The sequence below is a fragment of the Bubalus bubalis genome, chromosome 15 (assembly GCF_019923935.1).
Source record: "Bubalus bubalis isolate 160015118507 breed Murrah chromosome 15, NDDB_SH_1, whole genome shotgun sequence".
Classification (NCBI taxonomy): domain Eukaryota; kingdom Metazoa; phylum Chordata; class Mammalia; order Artiodactyla; family Bovidae; genus Bubalus; species Bubalus bubalis.
The window spans coordinates 30,296,596-30,317,761 of record NC_059171.1 but is presented as its reverse complement, the minus strand read 5'-3'; the positions used below and the strand labels follow the sequence as shown (position 1 = coordinate 30,317,761).

Genomic DNA, 21,166 nt, shown 5'->3' with positions numbered 1-21,166 from the left:
AGCGGGTTGCCATTTCCTTCTCCAGAGGATCTTTCTGACCCAGGGATGGAACCCAGGTCTCCCACATTGTGGGCAGATGCTTTACCATGTGAGCCACCAGGGAAGTCCTATATATATATATAGGACTATACATACATACATATATATATATATATATATATATATGGAAGTCCTATATATATATATATACACACGCACATTTATACATATATATATATATATATATACACATAATTCGGAGAAGGCAATGGCAACCCACTCCAGTACTCTTGCCTGGAAAATCCCATGGATGGAGGAGCCTGGTGGGCTGCAGTCCATGGGGTCGCTAACAGTCGAACACGACTGAGCAACTTCACTTTCACTTTTCACTTTCATGCATTGGAGAAGGAAATGGCAACCCACTCCAGTGTTCTTGCATGGAGAATCCCAGGGATGGGGGAGCCTGGTGGGCTGCTGTCTATGTGGTCTCACAGAGTCAGACACGACTGAAGCGATTTAGCAGCATATACATAATTTATAATACAAAATTTGATAGATAATTATACATTTTCATTAAGTTTTTATGTACCTGGTAGCCTGATTTTGGCATCACTGACTTGATGAATATGAGTTTGAGCAAGCTCCAGGAGCTGGTAATGGACAGATAAGCCTGGCCTGCTTCATTTCAGGGGTCACAAAGAGTCAGACACTGCTGAGCTACTGAACTGATCAGCACATTAATTTATCTGTAAAAGTTATCACCAACAGTTGTTTGTTTTGAAGGAATGAGTTTGTTTAAAAGAATAAGAATATATTTCAGTGATTTGATTCTCATCAAGCTTACTCTTTTTCATATTCCCTTTGTTTTCCAGGTGTTACAGTGAACACCTATTCTTGCTTGGATCCTGGCATACCTGTACATGGTCGTCGTTATGGTCATGATTTCTCCATTGGATCTACTGTTTCGTTTAGTTGTGATCCTGGATACAGGCTGAGCCATGAAGAGCCCCTTCTGTGTGAGAAAAACCACTGGTGGAGTCATTCACTTCCAACCTGTGATGGTAGGTTCAATATGGAAAATAAACCAATTTATAAACCAAAAATAAATCAACATAATCTTGTAAAATGTGAGATTTCTTGAATTCTGCCAATTTTATGTTATCAAACCATTAATAAAGGCACAAAAGAATGAATACTGATAATAAATCAAACTTATCCAATGCCTAAGGATGTTGTATGTATTTTTAAAATGTGTTGAGGTAACCATTTTAGGTGCCTGTTGTGTCCTGCACTCCTTGAAAAAATAGCATTGAAAGTGTCGAATTGGTATCAGGTGAATGCAATGAAGAGCTAGAGCATTTACCTCCTTCCTGGAAGACAACCTGTAATAGTCCAAATCCTGCCTAGCTACACAGCTTTATAGCAATGTACCAGACTTCCCTGTGATGGCCAGTTCCTGGCCATAGAAAATAATACACCAGTGTCCTTATCTCTTATTTATTTCTATGGAAAATAAGTCAGCAATCCTTCATTTTTTTGGAAAACATGTATGAAAATACAATGAAAGAAGCTGCTTTCCTAAGATTGGGAAATACTTGTACCCGTAAAACACACACACAAAGTAAATCTATCCATTGGTTCTGGGTTTTAATTTTCATTTATAACACTATTCATAACTTATATTCTTATCCTTTTGCCAAGTGGAAGATCACATTTCCCATTTTATAATTGTTTTCAAATACTGTCAGTGCCATAATTTTTGTGTCAATTTGTTTTTATAACTAGGTTTAAAAGAATCCTCAGCGTATCTGCCCCATATTTCGTGCAGTACAATTTGTAATAGTCAGCATTCTTGTGGTTTAAGTGACAAAAACCCAATTCTAACTGATTTTTAAAAATGAAAGCAGAATTTGTTTTTAGAAGTTTCAAACTTAGAAAAGAGCTTCCCTGGTGGCTCATATTGTAAAGACCTTGCCTGCAATGCAGGAAACTCAGGTTCAATCCCTGGGTAGAGGAAATTTCTGAAGAAGGGAATGGCAACCCATTCCAGTGTTGTTGCCTGGAGAATTCCATGGACAGAGGGCTATAATCCATGGGGTCACAAAGAGTGGGACACAACTGAGCGACTAACACAGGCCAAAATTAGAAAAGGCACACATGGCATACTTCTTGTTGCTAATGATAATCATGAATTCAGACATTTTCAAGGATATTTCCATTTCCACCTTGGCTTTTCTCTCTCCTTATCATCATTCTCTTTAGTTGAAACCAGGCTTTTTCTATATGTGGGACTAAAGGTGGAGAATACACTCTCAGGAGGATGGAATCATATAACCTCACATTTCCAAAATCAGAGAAGAATGAGAGTTCTACCGTTCTGTTCTTATTAGAAAAATATGAGGAAAGGTCTCTGATTAGTCCATACCTCTACCAGAAACTGTAGTAATGGAAAAGTGCCCTTTATGATTGGCTTTCTCCAGGTCATGTGTCCATCCATCCCTATGAAGACAAATGATAGAGTAAATTCACCAAGATAGAAAGGTTTGGTGGTGATATTATCAGAAGAAGCAGGAGAAAAAAAAATAATGTCCAAGTATACCAGCATGCCAATGGCACCCCACTCCAGTACTCTTGCCTGGAAAATCCCATGGATGGAGGAGCCTGGTAGGCTGCAGTCCATGGGGTCGCTAAGAGTCGGACACGACTGAGCGACTTCACTTTCACTTTTCACTTTCATGCATTGGAGAAGGAAATGGCAACCCACTCCAGTGTTCTTGCCTGGAGAATCCCAGGGACGGGGAAGCCTGGTGGGCTGCCGTCTATGGGGTCTCACAGAGTTGGACATGACTGAAGTGACTTAGCAGCAGCAGCATCTAGGTTTCCTTTAGTTTTAATGCTGATAAAATTATCTGGTCTATCATAACCACTGGTGTTAGAAGGCATTGTTAACTGTGATTTAGTCTACAGTAAATAAACATTGATTCAAATTTCAATTTCTTTTACTTCAGTTCATAAATATTTATTTTTATTATCTTGGAGTATTTACTAAAAACTAACTATCCTCTCAGAAAACTCTTTTTATTCATTATGTTTCCCAGAGAAATGCACAAGTTCAGAAACAGCTTTCTAAATTTCAGTTTACTCCACTATTTCAAAAGGAATTCTGTGAAGAATGACACCTATCCCTTTAGGAATCTAAAATATAAGTAATTTTGTATAATTAACAAATTGTTTTCTTAAAGCTTAGTAAAAGAGCAACTGCTAAACAATTAATTACCCATGTTTAATTTATAACTGATTTATGCTAATGTTGCTTGTAATTAGAAATATATAAGTATATACTTTAAATGCAAATATGAAAGGTTGAGCTAAATTCTTTTGGGGCTGGTGTTAATTCTCAGATACATTTATATACCTTTTTCTTCTCTAGTGTTTCAAAGGATGAAATGAATTTCTAGTATTGGAAGAGGTCTTTACCACTCCTATTATTTCCAGGAAGTAACTTAAGCAAAGATAATCAGACTCCTTCTATTTCAAGAGAGATTTGTTCAGCCTTTGCCTCTCTTAACAGTGATCATATGACTATATTTCTTTGTATTTTCAGCATTATGTGGAGGAGACGTTAGAGGGCCTAGTGGAACAATCTTATCACCTGGTTACCCAGAATTTTATCCAAATTCTCTGAATTGTACATGGACTGTTGATGTAACCCATGGAAAAGGTAATTTGTCTCATGCAATGATAATGGGCTATCTTCTTAATTTTCATTGCATATATTTTTATTTAATTGTCCTTTACAATGTTATTTTGCATGAGCAAAAACAGATCAGTACTAAAATATGCTAATACAAAATTCAATTTGAATAACTGCAGCAGAGGATTATATTTACTTTTCTGTAGTATTATAACATACATGCTCATATGATTTTTTTCAGAATGGTAATATTTATATATATTAAACTAATGTAATTTGAAATTTTCATATCAATAAAATCTCAAATAGGATGTCTTTTGTCTCTGGCAGAGTGTTAAGAAGTTGATTTCAAAAATTCAAAGGGAAATAGATACTCTGAAGTACTGAACTGATTGTAAAGTAAACAGTACATGTTTATATACACTTGTTTTAAAATGGTTATTTATTATAAATAAATATAAATAAAATGGTTATTTATTGTAACCATATACCCTATATAAATTTATAACTGTCCTAGAAATATTTGTCTCAAATTTTCTGTCAGAACTGCAGTTGGATCTCACACAGTTAAGTGAAAGTAAAAAATCACATTGTGCTTATAGTAGAGCTTAATAAATGTCCTTTGAACAAATAAATGAAAGTCCTTGTAGTACTAAATGTGATTTATTCATGCAATACAACCAAAATATTCAATGAATATTAGCAATATAAATGGTTTAAGATAATAGCTTGACAGTGGGAAAACGGGCATTCTAAATATCAAAACAAAAATGGATGAAAATTATTTACCTGAAAGTATCTATATGCTATTATTTAAAAAAATAATTTATTCATGTTAAAAACTGCTTATTCTTATTGGTTTTTACTATTACACTGTACATGGACTTCCTGGTAGCTCAGCTGGTAAAGAATCCATCTGCAATGCATGAGACTCCAGTTTGATTCAGAGAAGGGATAGGCTACCCAATATTCTTGGGCTTCCCTGGTGGCTCAGTCAGTAAAGATATGCCTGCAATGAGGGATACTTAGGTTCAATTCCTGGGTTCGGAAGATCCCCTGGAGGAGGGCATGGCAACCCACTCCAGTATTCTTGCCTGGAGAATCCTCATGGACAAAGGAGCCTGGCAGGCTACGTTCCATGGAGTCACAAAGAGTTGGACATAACTGAGCAACAGCACACACATTACATTGTACTTATTGGCTTTACTATCAAAGATCTAAAAATTAAAAAACCCAAATCCTAACAATGAGAAGGTGATGTTACAGTTTTAAAAATTAAAGCTTTATTTAAAACATTTGAATCCATTGTGGTTTTTACACAATGTGTTGTTTTATTTTTTAATTTTATTAGAATAGAGTTGCTTTACAATGTTGTGTTAGTTTCTGCTGTTCAATGAAGTGAACTGGTTATACATATACATATATACTACATATAAGATCTTTTTTTAGATTTTCTTCTCGTTTGGTGCACCACAGATTCTTGAGTCGAGTTCCATGTGCTAAACAGCAGGTTCTAATTAGTCATCTGTTTTATACATAGTAGTTTATGTATGTCAATTCCATCTCCCAATTTGTCCCACTCCTCCTTCCCCCACCATTGGTAACCATGTTTATTGTCTACATTTGCTACTCTATTTCCTCTTTGCCAATAAATGAAAATAGAAAACCATTTTTCTAGATTCCACATATAAGAGATATACAATATTTGTTGTTTTTCTTATGACAACGGAACTGTTCTTCACTCTATATGACAATGCACAATGTTTTTTATACTTCTGTTCAACTATGTGAGATATATCTGCAGTTCTGATAGAATATTTGAGACACAGATGGTTAACCTTTATTGAAATTATACATCCTTTCATTAATGGTGAAGGTAATATAAGGATGGTTCTTTTAATGAAAATTAAATATTATTGAGAAAAAAATGCTGTTAAAATGAGTATTCTGGTATTTACTGCAGGAATGAAGTGTAAGACTTCACAAACTGTCATTTTTGTTGTTCTCCATAATAGAAGACTATTTGTTGGAAGTTAACCAAAGTATCCTATTATCCCACTGTGTAGCAGATTAATGGAGTTTAAAATAAGCTTCCTTGTATTATACAAGAAAATGGAGGGCTACATACTGCTTGCTGTGTAAATAGAGGTTTAATTAACACTTAAGGTTTTGCACCTTCAGACGTTGCAAGTGTTAATTAAATCTGTATTTACATGGCATGAAATGCAGATTATGTGCTTTTCTTGGAGGAGCCAACAAAATTTGTTCAAAGTACAACTGTTCCAAAGTGTAGTCAAAGTTTTGTGAAGGATAATCTCTTAAAGTTAGGAGAAATTATCAAGATAATGTAGTCAAACTTCTCACCCAGCCCATATACACACACATAGACACACAAATGCACATCAATATTGCACCCTGAAGGGCAAAATTCATGATAACTATAACTATAACCTAGATATTAATAATATTTTTACCTCAAGCCCAAGTTTTTCATATATTTACGTAACAAAAATTACCATAATAGGACTTTTTGAATTATCACTTTTATGGGACGGTACTATGATGTTGTAACCACTTACTTTTTCTCACTATTCTTCATACCCACTGCCCTATTAAGATTGTATGTCTTTGCCTGTCCACTTATACTTCCTGAAATGTCCTTCCAAGGGTTGCTCTTCCACAAAGAGCTGTTCACTTTTGAAGGTCATTGCCTTCAGAAGCATCTGCTAGTCCCTCTGACAACCTACCTCTTAAGTTTATGCTCTGATATTGACTCACATTAATTACTTTCATAGCACTTAGCAAAATGATTGAACCTTTAGTTTATGTATATTTTCCCTTAGATAGACTATGAGTTATTTATAATCTCATTTTTTATATTCTATAATGCTTATAATATAGTAGGTTCTTAGTATCATTTTGTTATTTAGATTAATTGCCTTTCATTAAAAGGTCTTTTGTTGTTTTCCTGTAGTGAACACAGATTTTATTGCTTAAAACATAATATGATAAACAGAAGCTTCATTTTTTAAAGTAGTTGACTAGGGCAGAGTGACATGAAAACAATTGACTTTCAGGTTGAAGAAGTAAACAATAAATGATAGCTAAGAGTTGCTGAGCACTTCCTCTGTGAAAGCACTGTGCCAAGTCATCCCTTATATTGTCTCATTTAAACTTTAGGACAACTCTATTAGAATCCATTTTCCCAGATGGAGAAAGAGTGTCTCAGAAAGGCTATGCATGTAATACATGGCAGTGGGCTCATTAGCACCACTACCTAACAGAATTTTAAATTTTCCCATGTATTAATTTCAGTACATATCAGAACAAGCACATTTTTCTAAGAAAAACATGCAGACTGATAGACTGATTTTTTTTTCTTTTTTGTTCATTTGCTCTTCTGACTATTTTTCTTATTTTTAGTCTCTGACCAAAATCTAATTCACTTTATCTGAACTTCCATTCATGTTAATTTGTAAATTTAGATATCAGTTAATCTAGATGGCAAAGTATCTTCTCCTTGCTACATTGCCATTTTCATTTACATCTGTCTAGTATCAAATGCCACATTTATATTGAAGAACTTTTGAGACACTGACTTTCTGGACCCAGTCCTAAAAAGGGCTCATTGTGGAGTGAGAGAAAAAAAGATGTGTTATATTTTGAAAAAAAGTATCATTGTATATTTCAAGTATTTTCCAAGTTGAAATCACTGGCCTATTATGCAATAATAACTTATCATTACTTATATTTTCAGTTTATTTTTTGGTCTCATTTTATTTCACTTTTTGCTTTTTTAACAAACAAGTGATAAATAAGGAGTTTGGGATTAACATATACAATAAAATAGATAAACAACAAGGGCTTACTGTATAGCAAAGGGAACTATATTCAGCATCTTATAAGAATCTATACTGGAAAATAATATGAAAAAGAATACACACACACACATATATCTGAATCACTTTGCTGTATACCTGAAACTAACTAACACAACTTTGTAGATCAACCATACTTCAATTTTTTAAAAAAGCAATGAGGACTCCAAAACTATCCATCATTTGGAACTATAAAGTTGATAAATAGCATTAAGAATGTTATTTTATCATTACCCACTAACATATGTTGCTGAGTTTTTGATGAAGCTTTTGGTGATTCTTTTAGATCAAATAAGAAAATTTATTAAGCACTTCAAAAGAAAGATCAGTGTGATATCATCCTTTATTTCATTTGGTACTTAAATACAGCATCCCAGGTGGCTCAGTGGTAAAGAAACCTGCCTGCTAATGCAGGAGACACAGATGTGGGTTTGATCCATGGGTCGGGAAGTCCCCTGAAGGAGGACATGGAAACCCACTCTAGTATTCTAGCTTGGAAAATCCCATGTCAGATGGGTCTGGCGGGCTACAATCCATAGAGTTACAAACAGTCAGACACAGCTGAGCAACTGAGCACACACATATGCATATCTTACAAACAGTATAGGATGTGTGTGTGTGTGTGTGTGTAATTGTTAGGTTATTACATGCATTTGAGATAGGGTCATTAAACAGTCACATAAGACCACAATGCAATGACGGTACTCACCAGGACAGAACAAATGAAAAAATAAAAATAAAAATTTAAACTTTCAAATATTAATGAAGATACATTAAACAGTCACATAAGACCACAATGCAATGACGGTACTCACCAGGACAGAACAAATGAAAAAATAAAAATAAAAATTTAAACTTTCAAATATTAATGAAGATACAGATCAATTGGATTTGTTGATGAAAATGTAAATTGGCATAGCCACTTTGTGAAACAATATCTATTAAGGCTGAACTATATATATATATATATATATATATATATATATAAATTTCCCATGAGCCAGTAATTCTACTCCTAGGTATCGATCCAACAGAAATAAGCAAATATGTTCTTCAAAAGACATACTTGAATGCTCATAGCAGCATTTTCTGCATTCAAGCTAAAATGTCAATTACCTAAATAACCATTAACTTTTGAACAGACAAATGAATGTGTTGTGTTCACAAAATGAAATGGATCTCTAAAATAACTTAAAATCACACACAAAAGTAGAGAGAAATCTCACGCACTTAGTGGTAAGATAAAGAAACTCAGGGGCTTTCCAGGAGGCTCAGTGGTAAAAAATCCATCTGCAATGCAGGAGATGCGGGTTTGATCCCTGGGTCAGAAAGATCCCCTGGAGGAGGAAATGGCAGCCCACTCCAGTATTCTTATCTGAAATACTATGCACAGAGGAGCCTGGCGGGTTACAGTACCTGGGGTGGCAACGAATTGGACATGACTTCGAGACTGATCACACATTCTAAAGAACTCATACCAAAAAGAGTATACCCTATATGAATCAATTATATAAAATACAAAGAGTTGCTGAGCACTTTAACATGAGTGGAAGTTCAGATAAAGTGAATTGGATTTTGGTCAGAAACTAAAAATAAGAAAAATAGAAGAGCAAATGAACAAAAAAGAAAAAAAAATCAGTTTACCAGTCTGCATGTTTTTCTTAGAAAAATGTACTTGTTCTGATATGTACTGAAATTAATACATGGGAAAATTTAAAATTCTGTTAGGTATTAACAGAGTAGTCGATCCTATTAGAAGTTGAATGAGTGGTTACTTTTCCCAAAACACTTCTATTTAAATAAAGGGTATAAGTTTTCCTTGAAATTTTCAGAAAATACATGTAATTTCTTTTTAGACAGTAATTTTAAAATTTTATTTCCAAGCAGTTTCCAAGACATGACTCATTATAAACCTTATAGAGAAGCTAAAGGAAACAAGCAAACAGAAAAACTCAAAAGAAAGATATAATAATTATACTATATATTCAGAATATTTTATACCAGTGCCTTTCATTTTCACAAAAATCTGTTATGAGTCCTGATTTTTGTTAGTTTGGTAACTCTGTGTGTTTTACTAATATACTTTATGAGTCTAATTTTCCTCTTTTCCTTATTAGGTGTACAGTTCAACTTCCACACCTTTCATTTGGAAGACCATCATGACTACTTACTGATCACAGAGAATGGCAGTTTTACCCAACCACTGGCACGCTTGACTGGTTCAGAACTTCCTTCAACAATCAATGCTGGTCTCTATGGAAATTTCAGGGCTCAGTTGCGCTTCATTTCTGATTTCTCAATATCATACGAAGGATTCAATATTACATTCTCTGGTAAGAAAATACGTTTTAAAACCAGAGTTATAAAAGTGAAAATAGCTTATGCGTGACCAAACAGAGAGAGAAAATGAGACAAAAAAAAGGTGAAAGCAAAAAAGCTATCTGCCAACAAATTTTAAGGAAAGTTTGAAATGCCTTGAAGATTGACTATAGTAATATATTAAAGGGGACCTTAAAACAGTAGCAAAAAAGAAATTAATTCACAAAAATTTACTAGAAATACAATAAATACATTTCTTTAACTTATATTCCTGTAGAATTCTGAGAGGAAAACTTGCTAAAAATGTCAAGTGAACTTAAAATGGAAACCCATACCTATATGTAAAGGTTTACTTAGTTCACTAATGAAATGTGAATTAAACCAGTGATATTCTAGTTTTGTGCTTCTGGGAAAAGTCATTGTTTGCAGGCCAAGATTAATATATTCATTTGGAACTAGATGATCTAGAAGCAAGTTAATTCTATTATCCTTTTTATTCTAGAATAACCTCTATAGGCAGTATTATATCTATAGACAATATTATAACTTGGATTATAAGGGAAAAAAATTATAAGACAAAACCGAACAAAGAAATATTCTTGTTAGTTCTACTTTTTAGCTAAATGGGATAGTGAAAGAGAAAACAGAAACAATAAGTAAATCTTATACCAACTTGCTAATATTAAATTTACAATATTACAATTATACATAATTATATTAATAATATATACTACAAATATCTAAATAAAATAATAAATACTGACTTTGTTCTTCAATTGTTATTCCAGTATTTTCATGGAGATATTTGTCTACTAAAATAAGTTATTTCATAGAGAAGAACAAATGAGCATAATCAGTTTTAACCTAGAATGTTAATAAAATAATAGCTCATCAACATGAAGCAATCCCTTTGTTCTCCACTGCAGTTAGGTACTAAGTGTGTGTCCTGGGAATGTTTTTAGATAAGCTACTTCTTCTTAAGACTCTATATAAATTATAATATTATGGTTAATTTAATTTAGTCTGTCATACCCTGAAGAGTGGTTAAAGGTTTATTTTCATGATGTTCATTCATTGCTTGAGGAAATTTTCTTGTATAAATCTGTAATATACAATTTTAAGTTTGTGGGCAGTCAGTCTTACATAAACTTTTGCTTCTGAAGTCACATATTTTTCAGTATATGGATTAATAGAATTATACTACAGGCACAAGAACCTTTGTCATTTAGACTAAAACCATTAAGTAAATGTCATTTCAAAATGTAAATGATTTCATTCCAAATGATATTTTTGCATTTGAAAATATTACTCTATCATGTCATTATTTTAAATCAAAAATCTAAATAAAACAAAACGTTTCTAATACAGAATAAAAAATACAAGATTAATATCTACATTTCCAATGTATCATTCACAAGGTGACACTTTCTCATCTTTATTTAATTACACATAAGAGTATTTATTATATTATTAGGTCTTTCACAGTTCAGTTCAGTTCAGTTCAGTCACTCAGTCATGTCTGACTCTTTGCAACCTCATAGACTTCAGCACTCCAGGCTTCCCTGTCCATCACCAGCTCCCGGAGCTTGCTCAAACTCATGTCCATCGAGTTGGTGATGCCATCCAACCATCTCATTCTCTGTCGTCTCCTTCTTCTACTTTAATCTTTCTTTTCAATCCTCCTTCCACCTTTCTCAGCATCAGGGTCTTTTCCAATGAGTCTGTTCTTCTCATCAGGTGACCAAAGTATTAGAGTTTCAGCTTCAGCTTCAGTTCTTCCAATGAGTATCAGGACTGGTTTCCTTTAGGACTGACTGGTTTGATCTCCTTGCAGGTCTTTCACAAAAGAAGAAAATTATGTGTGCCATAGTATATACCCATAATTATATCTATGTGTGCTCAGTCGCCTCAGTCTTGTCTGACTCTTTGGGACCCTATGGACTGTAGCCCACCAGGCTCCTCAGTCCATGGGCTTTCCCAGGCAAGAATACTGGAGTGAGTTTCCATGCCTTCCTCCAGGGGATCTTCCCGACCCAGAGATAGAACCCACTTTCCTGTGTATCCTGCATCGCAGAAGGATTATTCACCCCTGAGCCATGGGGGGAAGCCCACAGTTATACTTATAATCACTTTTAAAATGTATGGCTAGCCCTGAAAGCAACGAGTTTATAAAACATGGAAGTATACCCTCAAAATCACTACTGTTTTTTGTTTGTTTGTTTGTTTTCCTCTTCATCCAATTACAGAGTATAATCTGGAACCTTGTGAAGATCCTGGAATTCCTCAATATGGTAACCGAATTGGGTTCACCTTTGGGGTTGGTGACACTCTGACCTTCTCATGCTCATCAGGTTATCGTCTGGAAGGGACGTCAGAGATCATCTGTCTTGGTGGTGGCCGACGAGTGTGGAGTGCACCTCTGCCAAGGTGTGTGGGTACGTGGTCAGCTGCTTTCATTTGCTTGTATGTGTAGTCACTGTCCATGGAGTTGCATGATTATACACCCTTTTTTAAAAATATGTAATCTGTTGAATTTCTTCATTTATTTCATATTAATTATTTCAATTTTTTTTTTTAACTTGGCAATCTGATAAAACACAATTATCTTCTCAACTGCTCCATTCAGCCTACCATGCTTCTAAATTTGTCTTCGGATGATGGGAATAAGGAACGAAGAGATGGTTAGAAAGACAGATAATAGATAGATTATAGAATCATATTTTGAAAGCTTACAGACAATTGCATTTCTGTATTCTACTAATAGATGTTTTTTCATGATTTCTGACAAGTTTTGACAATATTTGATAACTTAGAATTAACACCTATGAAAGGATTACAAGGGAAAATAGTAGAGAATTTGAGTTATCAAGGCAAGTATTGCCTCAATATATGCAATCTACAGAATAATCTATTATGATAGATGAATTCCAATGGGAATTCATGTTGTGAAATAAAGAATAGCAATAATTAAAGTATTGAAAATTTGAAGCACCATCTCAACCTTTGGAAATGAATATTTTGACTGACAGAAAAAAAAATATCTGTAGGGAAATGAAGGACATTTCACTAGGACTTAAAATCATTTTCTATTTATACAGGAAATAAACAAGAATTTCTTTAGGTGATCACCCATTCAGTGGTTATCAGTACTCATTTTATAATAGAACAAGATACAAGTGATTTTGCTATTTCAAAAAGCTCTTAAAACTCTCAAATGTATTAAACTTGAATTTAATTATAAATTTGTGGGTCACAGTTGTTTGTAAGTTATACTACAAAATCAGGTGAATTTGTAGAGCTTTGATCTGTGGTTTAAGACTTTATCCTTTTTTTTATTTTAATAGAGGCAAATTCCCTCTAGATTAAAAAATTAATGAAGAATGTGACTTATTCCATACATTGCTCACTGTATGGAATGTTGTGGGAATCCTGTGAATCCTTAAATCTAGTAAAACAAAAATGATATTTCAGGTTAATATGGGTCTGAAGGTTTTTATAGTGATGACATTGTTTTCATAGCCCCTAAGTGTTATATAACAGAGAAGCTGATATTTAACAGATGAAATTTCTTTACTCCCAAAACATCTTTTCCAGGGAGATATATAGAGTGTAGTCTTTCTGGTTTTGTTTCTATGTTTGTTTTTTGTTGTTGCTGTTTTTTGTTTATTTGTTTTTTTACTGTTGCCAGATTTGGAATTCTCCTCTGTATCCAAATTGTCCCTGTTTCCATTTTCATTTGGTGTGAATATTTTCAAAGGTCAATTAATGAAAACCTTGGGAATAGGGTGTTTGGCTTTATATTCTGGTCATTTGATACTGGGTTAATTCACTTTTCTAAACTTTGTTTTTCTCATCAGCAAAATGGTTGCAACATTATGTTAATGTTAGTTACGTGGGTTAAAAAAGATCAGCCATGCTAGTAGACACCCAATACAATTACTGGAATATTGGAGGAGTTCAGAGTTTAGATGTTAAGAATATTTAGATGTTGAGAACTTATTATATTGAGAATAATCTGCAATGTTAGTTTATTTGAACAAATTTTATTTCTTCTTAGATTCTTTGTAGTTTTCATGTAATATATCTCTAAAGTCAACAAGCCACCAGAAAAGCCCTTCTCTAGCGCATATTTGCTTAAAAACATCACTTAGTCCTCAGTATCGCCAGCCTCATAGAAAGCTTATGTTATAGACAGGGGCCTAGTTATGAGTAAGTTATATTCCAAAAATTTCCTTCTACTTAGATTATTTGGAATCTAGGTAGTTTTTTTTTGGCACAGGGTTGCAAACAGGGACATTCCCAGAACAAACAAGATGTGATTATAAATTTTGTATCAAGTGTAAAACTAATACTAACATTTACTAAAAAGACTTATGTGTACCTAGGTTACATAAGACTGTCCCTGATTCTGAACAGTAAGGCAACTGATAAAGCAGTTTTTGGAAACTTGCTTTTCGTTTATATTTTACTTTTTTTTTTTTTCTTTTTTCTTAATCATCACTTTTTTCAATTTTGGGGCTTCCCTGCTGGTAAAGAATCACCAGATGGTAAAGAAGTCACCCGCAATTTTTTTTTTTTAATTTAATTTAATTTTATTTTATTTTAAACTTTACATAACTCTATTAGTTTTGCCAAATATCAAAATGATATCAAAATATCAATATATTTTACTTTAATTTTGATTCTATATTTACACTATAAATTTGTTAGTGTCTTTCTGTTTCTGTGGGTAGAATTTGATGAAAGGTATCTTAATTCTAGATGTTAGAAGAATAATAAATAGTATTTTCATGTAAGGAATTTCTGGAATAACCTCTTCATTTATTTTTCAAGGTAATATTTTTAAAAAATAACAAACATAACAACACCATAATATTGTCTATACAATCTGTAAAGCATTATTTCATGTAGTGTCCCATTCCAAAAATCAGCCTATGCTTTGAAAGTAGCTTTGAGTTCAGTATCTCAGTCGTGTCTGACTCTTTGCAACCCCATGAATCGCAGCACGCCAGGCCTCTCTATCCATCACCAACTCCCAGAGTTCATCCAAACTCATGTCCATCGAGTCGGTGATGCCATCCAGCCATCTCATCCTCTGTTGTCCCCTTCTCCTCCTGCCGCCAATCCCTCCCAGCATCAGAGTCTTTTCCAATGAGTCAACTGTTTGCATGAAGTGGCCTAAGTATTGGAGTTTCAGCCTCAGCATCATTCCTTCCAATGAACACCCAGGACTGGTCTCCTTAAGGATGGACTGGTTGGATCTCCTTGCAGTCTAAGGGACTTGCAAGAGTCTTCTCCAACACCACAGTTCAAAAGCATCAATTCTTCAGTGCTCAGCTTTCTTCACAGTCTAACTCTCACATCCATACATGAACACTGGAAAAAATATAGCCTTGACTAGACTGACATTTGTTGGCAAAGTAATATCTCTGTTTTTTAATATGCTATCTAGGTTGGTCATAACTTTCCTTCCCAGGAGTAAGCATCTTTTAATTTCATGGCTACAATCACCATCTGCAGTGATTTTGGAGCCCAGAAAAATAAAGTCTGACACTGTTTCCCCATCTGTTTCCCACGAAGTGATGCGGCCAGATGCCATGATCATTTTTTTCTGAATGTTGAGCTTTAAGCCAACTTTTTCACTCTCCTCTTTCACTTTCATCAAGAGGCTTTTTAATTCCTCTTCACTTTCTGCCTTAAGGGTAATGTCATCTGTATATCTGAGGTTATTGATATTTCTCCCAGCAATCTTGATTCCAGCTTGTGCTTATTCCAGCCCAGCGTTTCTCATGATGTACACTAAATATAAGTTAAATAAGTAGGGTGACAATGTACAGCCTTGGCATACTCCTTTTCCTATTTGGAACCAGTCTGTTGTTACATGGCCAGTTCTAACTGTTGCTTCCTAACCTGCATATAGGTTTCTCAAGAGGCAGGTCACGTGGTCTGGTATTCCCATATCTTGAAGAATATTCCACAGTTTATTGTGATCCGTACAGTCAAAGCCTTTGGCATAGTCAGTAAAGCAGAAATAGATGTTTTTTCTGGAATTCTCTTGCTTTTTCGATGATCCAGCAGATGTTGGCAATTTGATCTCTGGTTCCTCTGCCCTTTCTAAAACCAGCTTGAACATCATGAAGTTCACAGTTCACATATTGCTGAAGACTTGCTTGGAGAATTTTGAGCATTACTTTACTAGCGTGTGAGATGAGTGCAATTGTGCGGTAGTTTGAGCATTCTTTGGCATTGCCTTTCTTTGGGATTGGAATGAAAATGGACCTTTTCCAGTCCTGTGGCCACTCCTGAGTTTTCCAAATTTGCTGGTATATTGAGTGCAGCACTTTCACAGCATCATCTTTCAGGATTTGAAAGAGCTCAACCGGAATTCCATCACCTCCTCTAGCTTTGTTCATAGTGATGCTTTCTAAGGTCCACTTGACTTCACATTCCAGGAAAGTAGCTTTAGCATAACAATATTATCAGTGAAACTATGTCTATTAAAAGCTCAAGATTGCACACAAACTCAAGGTCAGAATCATGCCTGTCACAAGTTCTTAGGGCCAGAGTTATACTCCATTTACAACAGCCCCACTGCTGTCTTTGACTAGAGGCTTCAGTAAAGTTGAGAGGAAATCTGGTCTTAATTATAATTGATATATGGATTCAGAAAACTCCTTAAGCTATCCTCTATTTTAATTGGAAGGAACCTCTTCTTCTGTGACCCATTTATTGAGGTTACTTAAGTGCAGGGAAATATTTAATTTTATATTATTTTTTGAAGTATAGTTGATATCAGTTCAGTTCAGTTCAGTTGTTCAGTCACGTCTGACTTTTTGCAACCCCATGAATTGCAACACTCCAGGCCTCCCTGTCCATCACCAACTCCCAGAGTTCACTCAAACTCACGTCCATCAAATCGGTGATGCCATCCAGCCATCTCATCCTCTGTCGTCCCCTTCTCCTCCTGCCCCCAATCCCTCCCAGCATCAGAATCTTTTCCAATGAGTCAACTCTTCGCATGAGGTGGCCGAAGTACTGGAGTTTCAGCTTTAGCATGATTCCTTCCAAAGAACACCCAATGACTGATCTCCTTTAGAATGGACTAGTTGGATCACTTTGCAGTCCAAGGGACTCTCAAGAGTCCTCTCCAACACCACAGTTCAAAAGCATCAATTCTTCAGCACTCAGCTTTCTTCACAGTCCAACTCTCACATCCATACATGACTACTGGAAAAACCATAGCCTTGACTAGACTTACCTTTGTTGGCAAAGTAATGTCTCTGCTTTTGAATATGCTATCTAGGTCGGTCATAACTTTCCTTCCAAAGAGTAAGCATCTTTTAATTTCATGGCTGCAATCACCATCTGCAGTTGATTTTGGAGCCCCAGAAAATAAAAGTCTGACACTGTTTCCCCATCTATTTCCCATGAAGTGATGGGACCAGATGCCATGATCTCCGTTTTCTGAATGTTGAGCTTTAAGCCAACTTTTTCACTCTCCACTTTCACTTTCATCAAGAGGCTTTTGAGTTCCTCTTCACTTTCTGCCATAAGGGTGGTGTCATCTGCATATGTGAGGTTATTGATATTTCTCCCGGCAATCTTGTTTCCAGCTTGTGCATCTTCCAGCCCAGTGTTTCTCATGATGTACTCTGCATATAAAGTGACAATATACAGCCTTGGCGTACTCCTTTTCCTATTTGGAACCAGTCTGTTGTTCCATGTCCAGTTCTAACTGTTGCTTCCTAACTTGCATATAGGTTTCTCAAGAGGCAGGTCAGGTGGTCTGGTATTCCCATCTCTTTCAGAATTGTCCACAGTTTATTGGGATCCACACAGTCAAAGGCTTTGGCATAGTCAAAAAAGCAGAAATAGATGTTTTTCTGGAACTCTCTTGCTTTTTCCATGATCCAGCGGATGTTGGCAATTCGATCTCTGGTTCCTCTGCTTTTCTAAAACCAGCTTGTGCATCTGGAAGTTCACGGTTCATTTATTGCTGAAGCCTGGTACAATCTTATATTTGTCTGAGGTGTACAATGCAATGATTCAACATTTATATACATTATGGATTGATTACCACGGTAAGTCTAGTAACCATCTGCCACCATACAGAGTTACTGCAGTATTCCTTATGCTGTTCACTACATCCCTGTGACTTATTTTATAATTGGAAGTTTTTACCTCTTAAACCCTTTCACTTATCTTGTTGAACCCCACTCCCTCACCTCTGGCAGCCACCAATTTTTTCTTTGTATATATGAATCTGTTTCTATTTCAATTTGTTCATTTTGTTGTTTAGATTCTACATATAAGGGACATGATACAGTCATTGTCCTTTTCTCTTTTGACTTATTTCACTTACCTTAATATACATACTATCGGAAGCGCATGGAAATTTGTAGAGGCAGGAAAATAATCTTGATAGAACTTGAGATCATAACACTCACCATCGAGTGGGTGTTACAGGGATTCTTCTCCCTAAAAAGTAGTGTCCATTGCAGGCACATAGTTTATATTTACATTTCATTCTTTCCTAAGTTATGTGATCTTTGAAACGTTGTTCACATCTCTTTCCTGCCAAGTTTTCTCAAATATGATGTTTTCTAAAATATGATAATTACATCCATGCTGCAAGATAGTTTATAGCCCTAAGAAATAAAAGACATGTAAATCACCTAATGTACCACTCAACAAGTGACACTTGCTCAACTAACCTCATCCCTTTTCCTTGTGCCTACAACTATCTCCACCACCTAAGAGTCAGTTCTCCTAAGGGCCATTATAACTGATAGCAGTGAAGAGTAATTTTCATCACCAAGCAGGAGAGGAAAGAGAAAGAAAGGAGGAGATGAAAAAGTTTTACTATGCTATGATCAGCTGAGTACTTCACACACATAATCCTATTTACTACTTGGTGATCAAGATGATCCTATTTACTACTTAGTAATCAAGATCAATTTTAACTTTTAAAGAAATACATATCTATACTTATGTTTTCCATTTTGAAAAAAGTAAAAATAATTAACATGTAAAATGATATTTCAGTGGATATATTTTACACTTAAGTGATTATCCCGGTGATCCACGTTTCTGTGAAAATGGTCACTTATTTTAACCAAATATCTAAAAGCAAAAAAAGAAAGAAAGAAAAGTATAAACAAATGTGATTACTTTGAAAATAAGAAACAGTGACTTGTTTTTGGTCAAAAAATATTTGATTTCCCTTTCTTAAATACACATTACAAAAAAAGCAAGAAACAAACAAACAAAAAACCTGGTAGTTCCCTTGTCATCTTTTGAGATAAAAAGACAGTAGCTTTCTTGAGCTATCATTGACTTATAAAGGCCTCCCAAAGTTTCTTAGGTTTCCTTCTCTATGTGTAGTCCCCTACTGGGACTTCTACAACTGCTTGTAACTATCCTATTCTATCCCATTCATGGTGTTCCAGGTGGCATTTCTTTATTACCTTACTTATTATATATATGTATACAGAAGCTTTTCTACTATGCTTGATAAAGGCTTGAGAAAGAATATAAAAAAAAAAAGAAGAGGTGGAGTAATTGGAAAACATAAATTAAATGAAATGAGAGCACTGAATATGAAATATAAAAATTGAAACAGACTAGATAAAAGTAAAAGATCATATATAGTCCAGTTGTTTTTCAACATGGCTGCTTATTAGAATATTGCCTTATTTATTTATACACTATTTTGAAAGACTACCATTTGTTTTTCTTAATGGAATAGACCATGGGTGAGTAAACTTTTTTTTCTATGAAGTGCTAGATAGTAGACATTTCAGTCTTTGTTGCCCACACAGTTTCAATCACAGCTATTTAATTCTGACATTGTATTGTGAAAGAAACAATAAATAATACATAAATGAATAAATGTGTTTGTATTCCTATAAACCTTCGTCTACAAAGATAACAGACTAGATGTAGCACTCAGGTCATAGCTTGTGATTTCTGCAGCAGATTTACCAAGTTTAAAGTTACTAGTCATTCATCCCTAAGGGAAGAAGGAAAGATCCTTTTCCCATTCTCTATTTTTTTCATCACAGGTTCTGTTTATTAAAGTAGCATATCGTTTACTTATTTCTAGGAGATTTCTCTTGTTTTTACAGAAAGAGTATTAGGATTGTATATGTTTGTATGTATTTGTGTATGAACGTGAAAGTCACTCAGATGAGTCTGACTCTTTATGACCTCATGGACTATACAGTACATGGAATTCTCCAGGCCAGAATACTGGAGTGGGTAGTTTTTCCCTTCTCCAGGGGATCTTCCCAACCCAAGACTTGAACCCAGGTCTCCTCTACTTCAGGCAGATTCTTTACTAGCTGAGCCATAAGGGAAGCCCAAGAATACTGGAGTGGGTAACATCAGTGTATATGAACACTGATGCAATTTATGGGTAATTTAATTCATAACCATCTCCAGATCCTTTCATATACTCAGATCTCTTCTGAGTACCAAGTCTGTATTCCCACTGGCACATCGGGCTAGTCCACATGGATGGCCTCCCACAGAAACACTGCTTCACATTCCAAAACAACTCATTATCTCCTCCACCAAATCAGCTCTCCCTTCTGCACTCCTTAGTTCAGATATGGTATCATTCTCATTCAACCATTCAAGCTAGAAATTGTGTTATATTTTACTTTTTCCTCTCTCTTTCTACCTATACTAGAAGTCACTGAGACCTACTACCAAAAGCTATTGTTCAAATTTACCACCATTTCCATTCTCATTACCCTTATTTTCATCTAGTTCTCATTAATTCTCATAAAAATGAACATAAAAGCACTATAAAAATAATGTGTGGTAGGCACTGTGTTTATATATATATATAGTCAGAAGAGTGTGTACTTTGCTCAGTTCTGTCTTGACGCAACAAAGATTTGAAATGGCGGACCAGTGTTACAACTCGGTTACAGCTCAGAGTTTTACTTGGCAAACAAAAAATAGTACACTTTAAGGCGTGAGGGCAGATGGGCCCCAAAGGAGATGCCTCAACCCATCTCGGCTCCCTGTTTTTATATGTTTTGTCTCCTCCCCCTTCACCTGCCCTATGCAAATCAGGGCTAACCAAGAAGGGGGTGTGTTTGTTTCATCTGAGGTTCTCACTCCCAGTCTGCAGATTTTCTTTTGTTCTGTTTTCATGGGATTTTCCCTTTGTCTTTTAGCCACCACCATTTTGGACTCCTTTTTCCTATTCTAACTACCCAATATGAGACAGTATTATTATCCCATTTTAAAAGCTAGCCAGATTAATTATTTAACTTGGTAAAAA

At 35.0% G+C, this 21,166-nt stretch overlaps 1 protein-coding gene across 2 annotated transcripts in view; it reads left to right on the top strand.

Annotated features, from left to right (window-relative positions):
• The window catches only part of CSMD3 (CUB and Sushi multiple domains 3), a 1,458,322-nt gene that overhangs the window by 975,770 nt on the left and 461,386 nt on the right, over positions 1 to 21,166 (top strand). For both annotated transcript variants that reach the window (XM_044928635.1, XM_025265188.2), the window contains 4 exons: positions 852 to 1,040; positions 3,584 to 3,700; positions 9,669 to 9,884; positions 12,117 to 12,305. In XM_044928635.1, the coding sequence (XP_044784570.1) occupies positions 852 to 1,040; positions 3,584 to 3,700; positions 9,669 to 9,884; positions 12,117 to 12,305 (711 nt within the window). The remainder of the gene's footprint in view (positions 1 to 851; positions 1,041 to 3,583; positions 3,701 to 9,668; positions 9,885 to 12,116; positions 12,306 to 21,166) is intronic.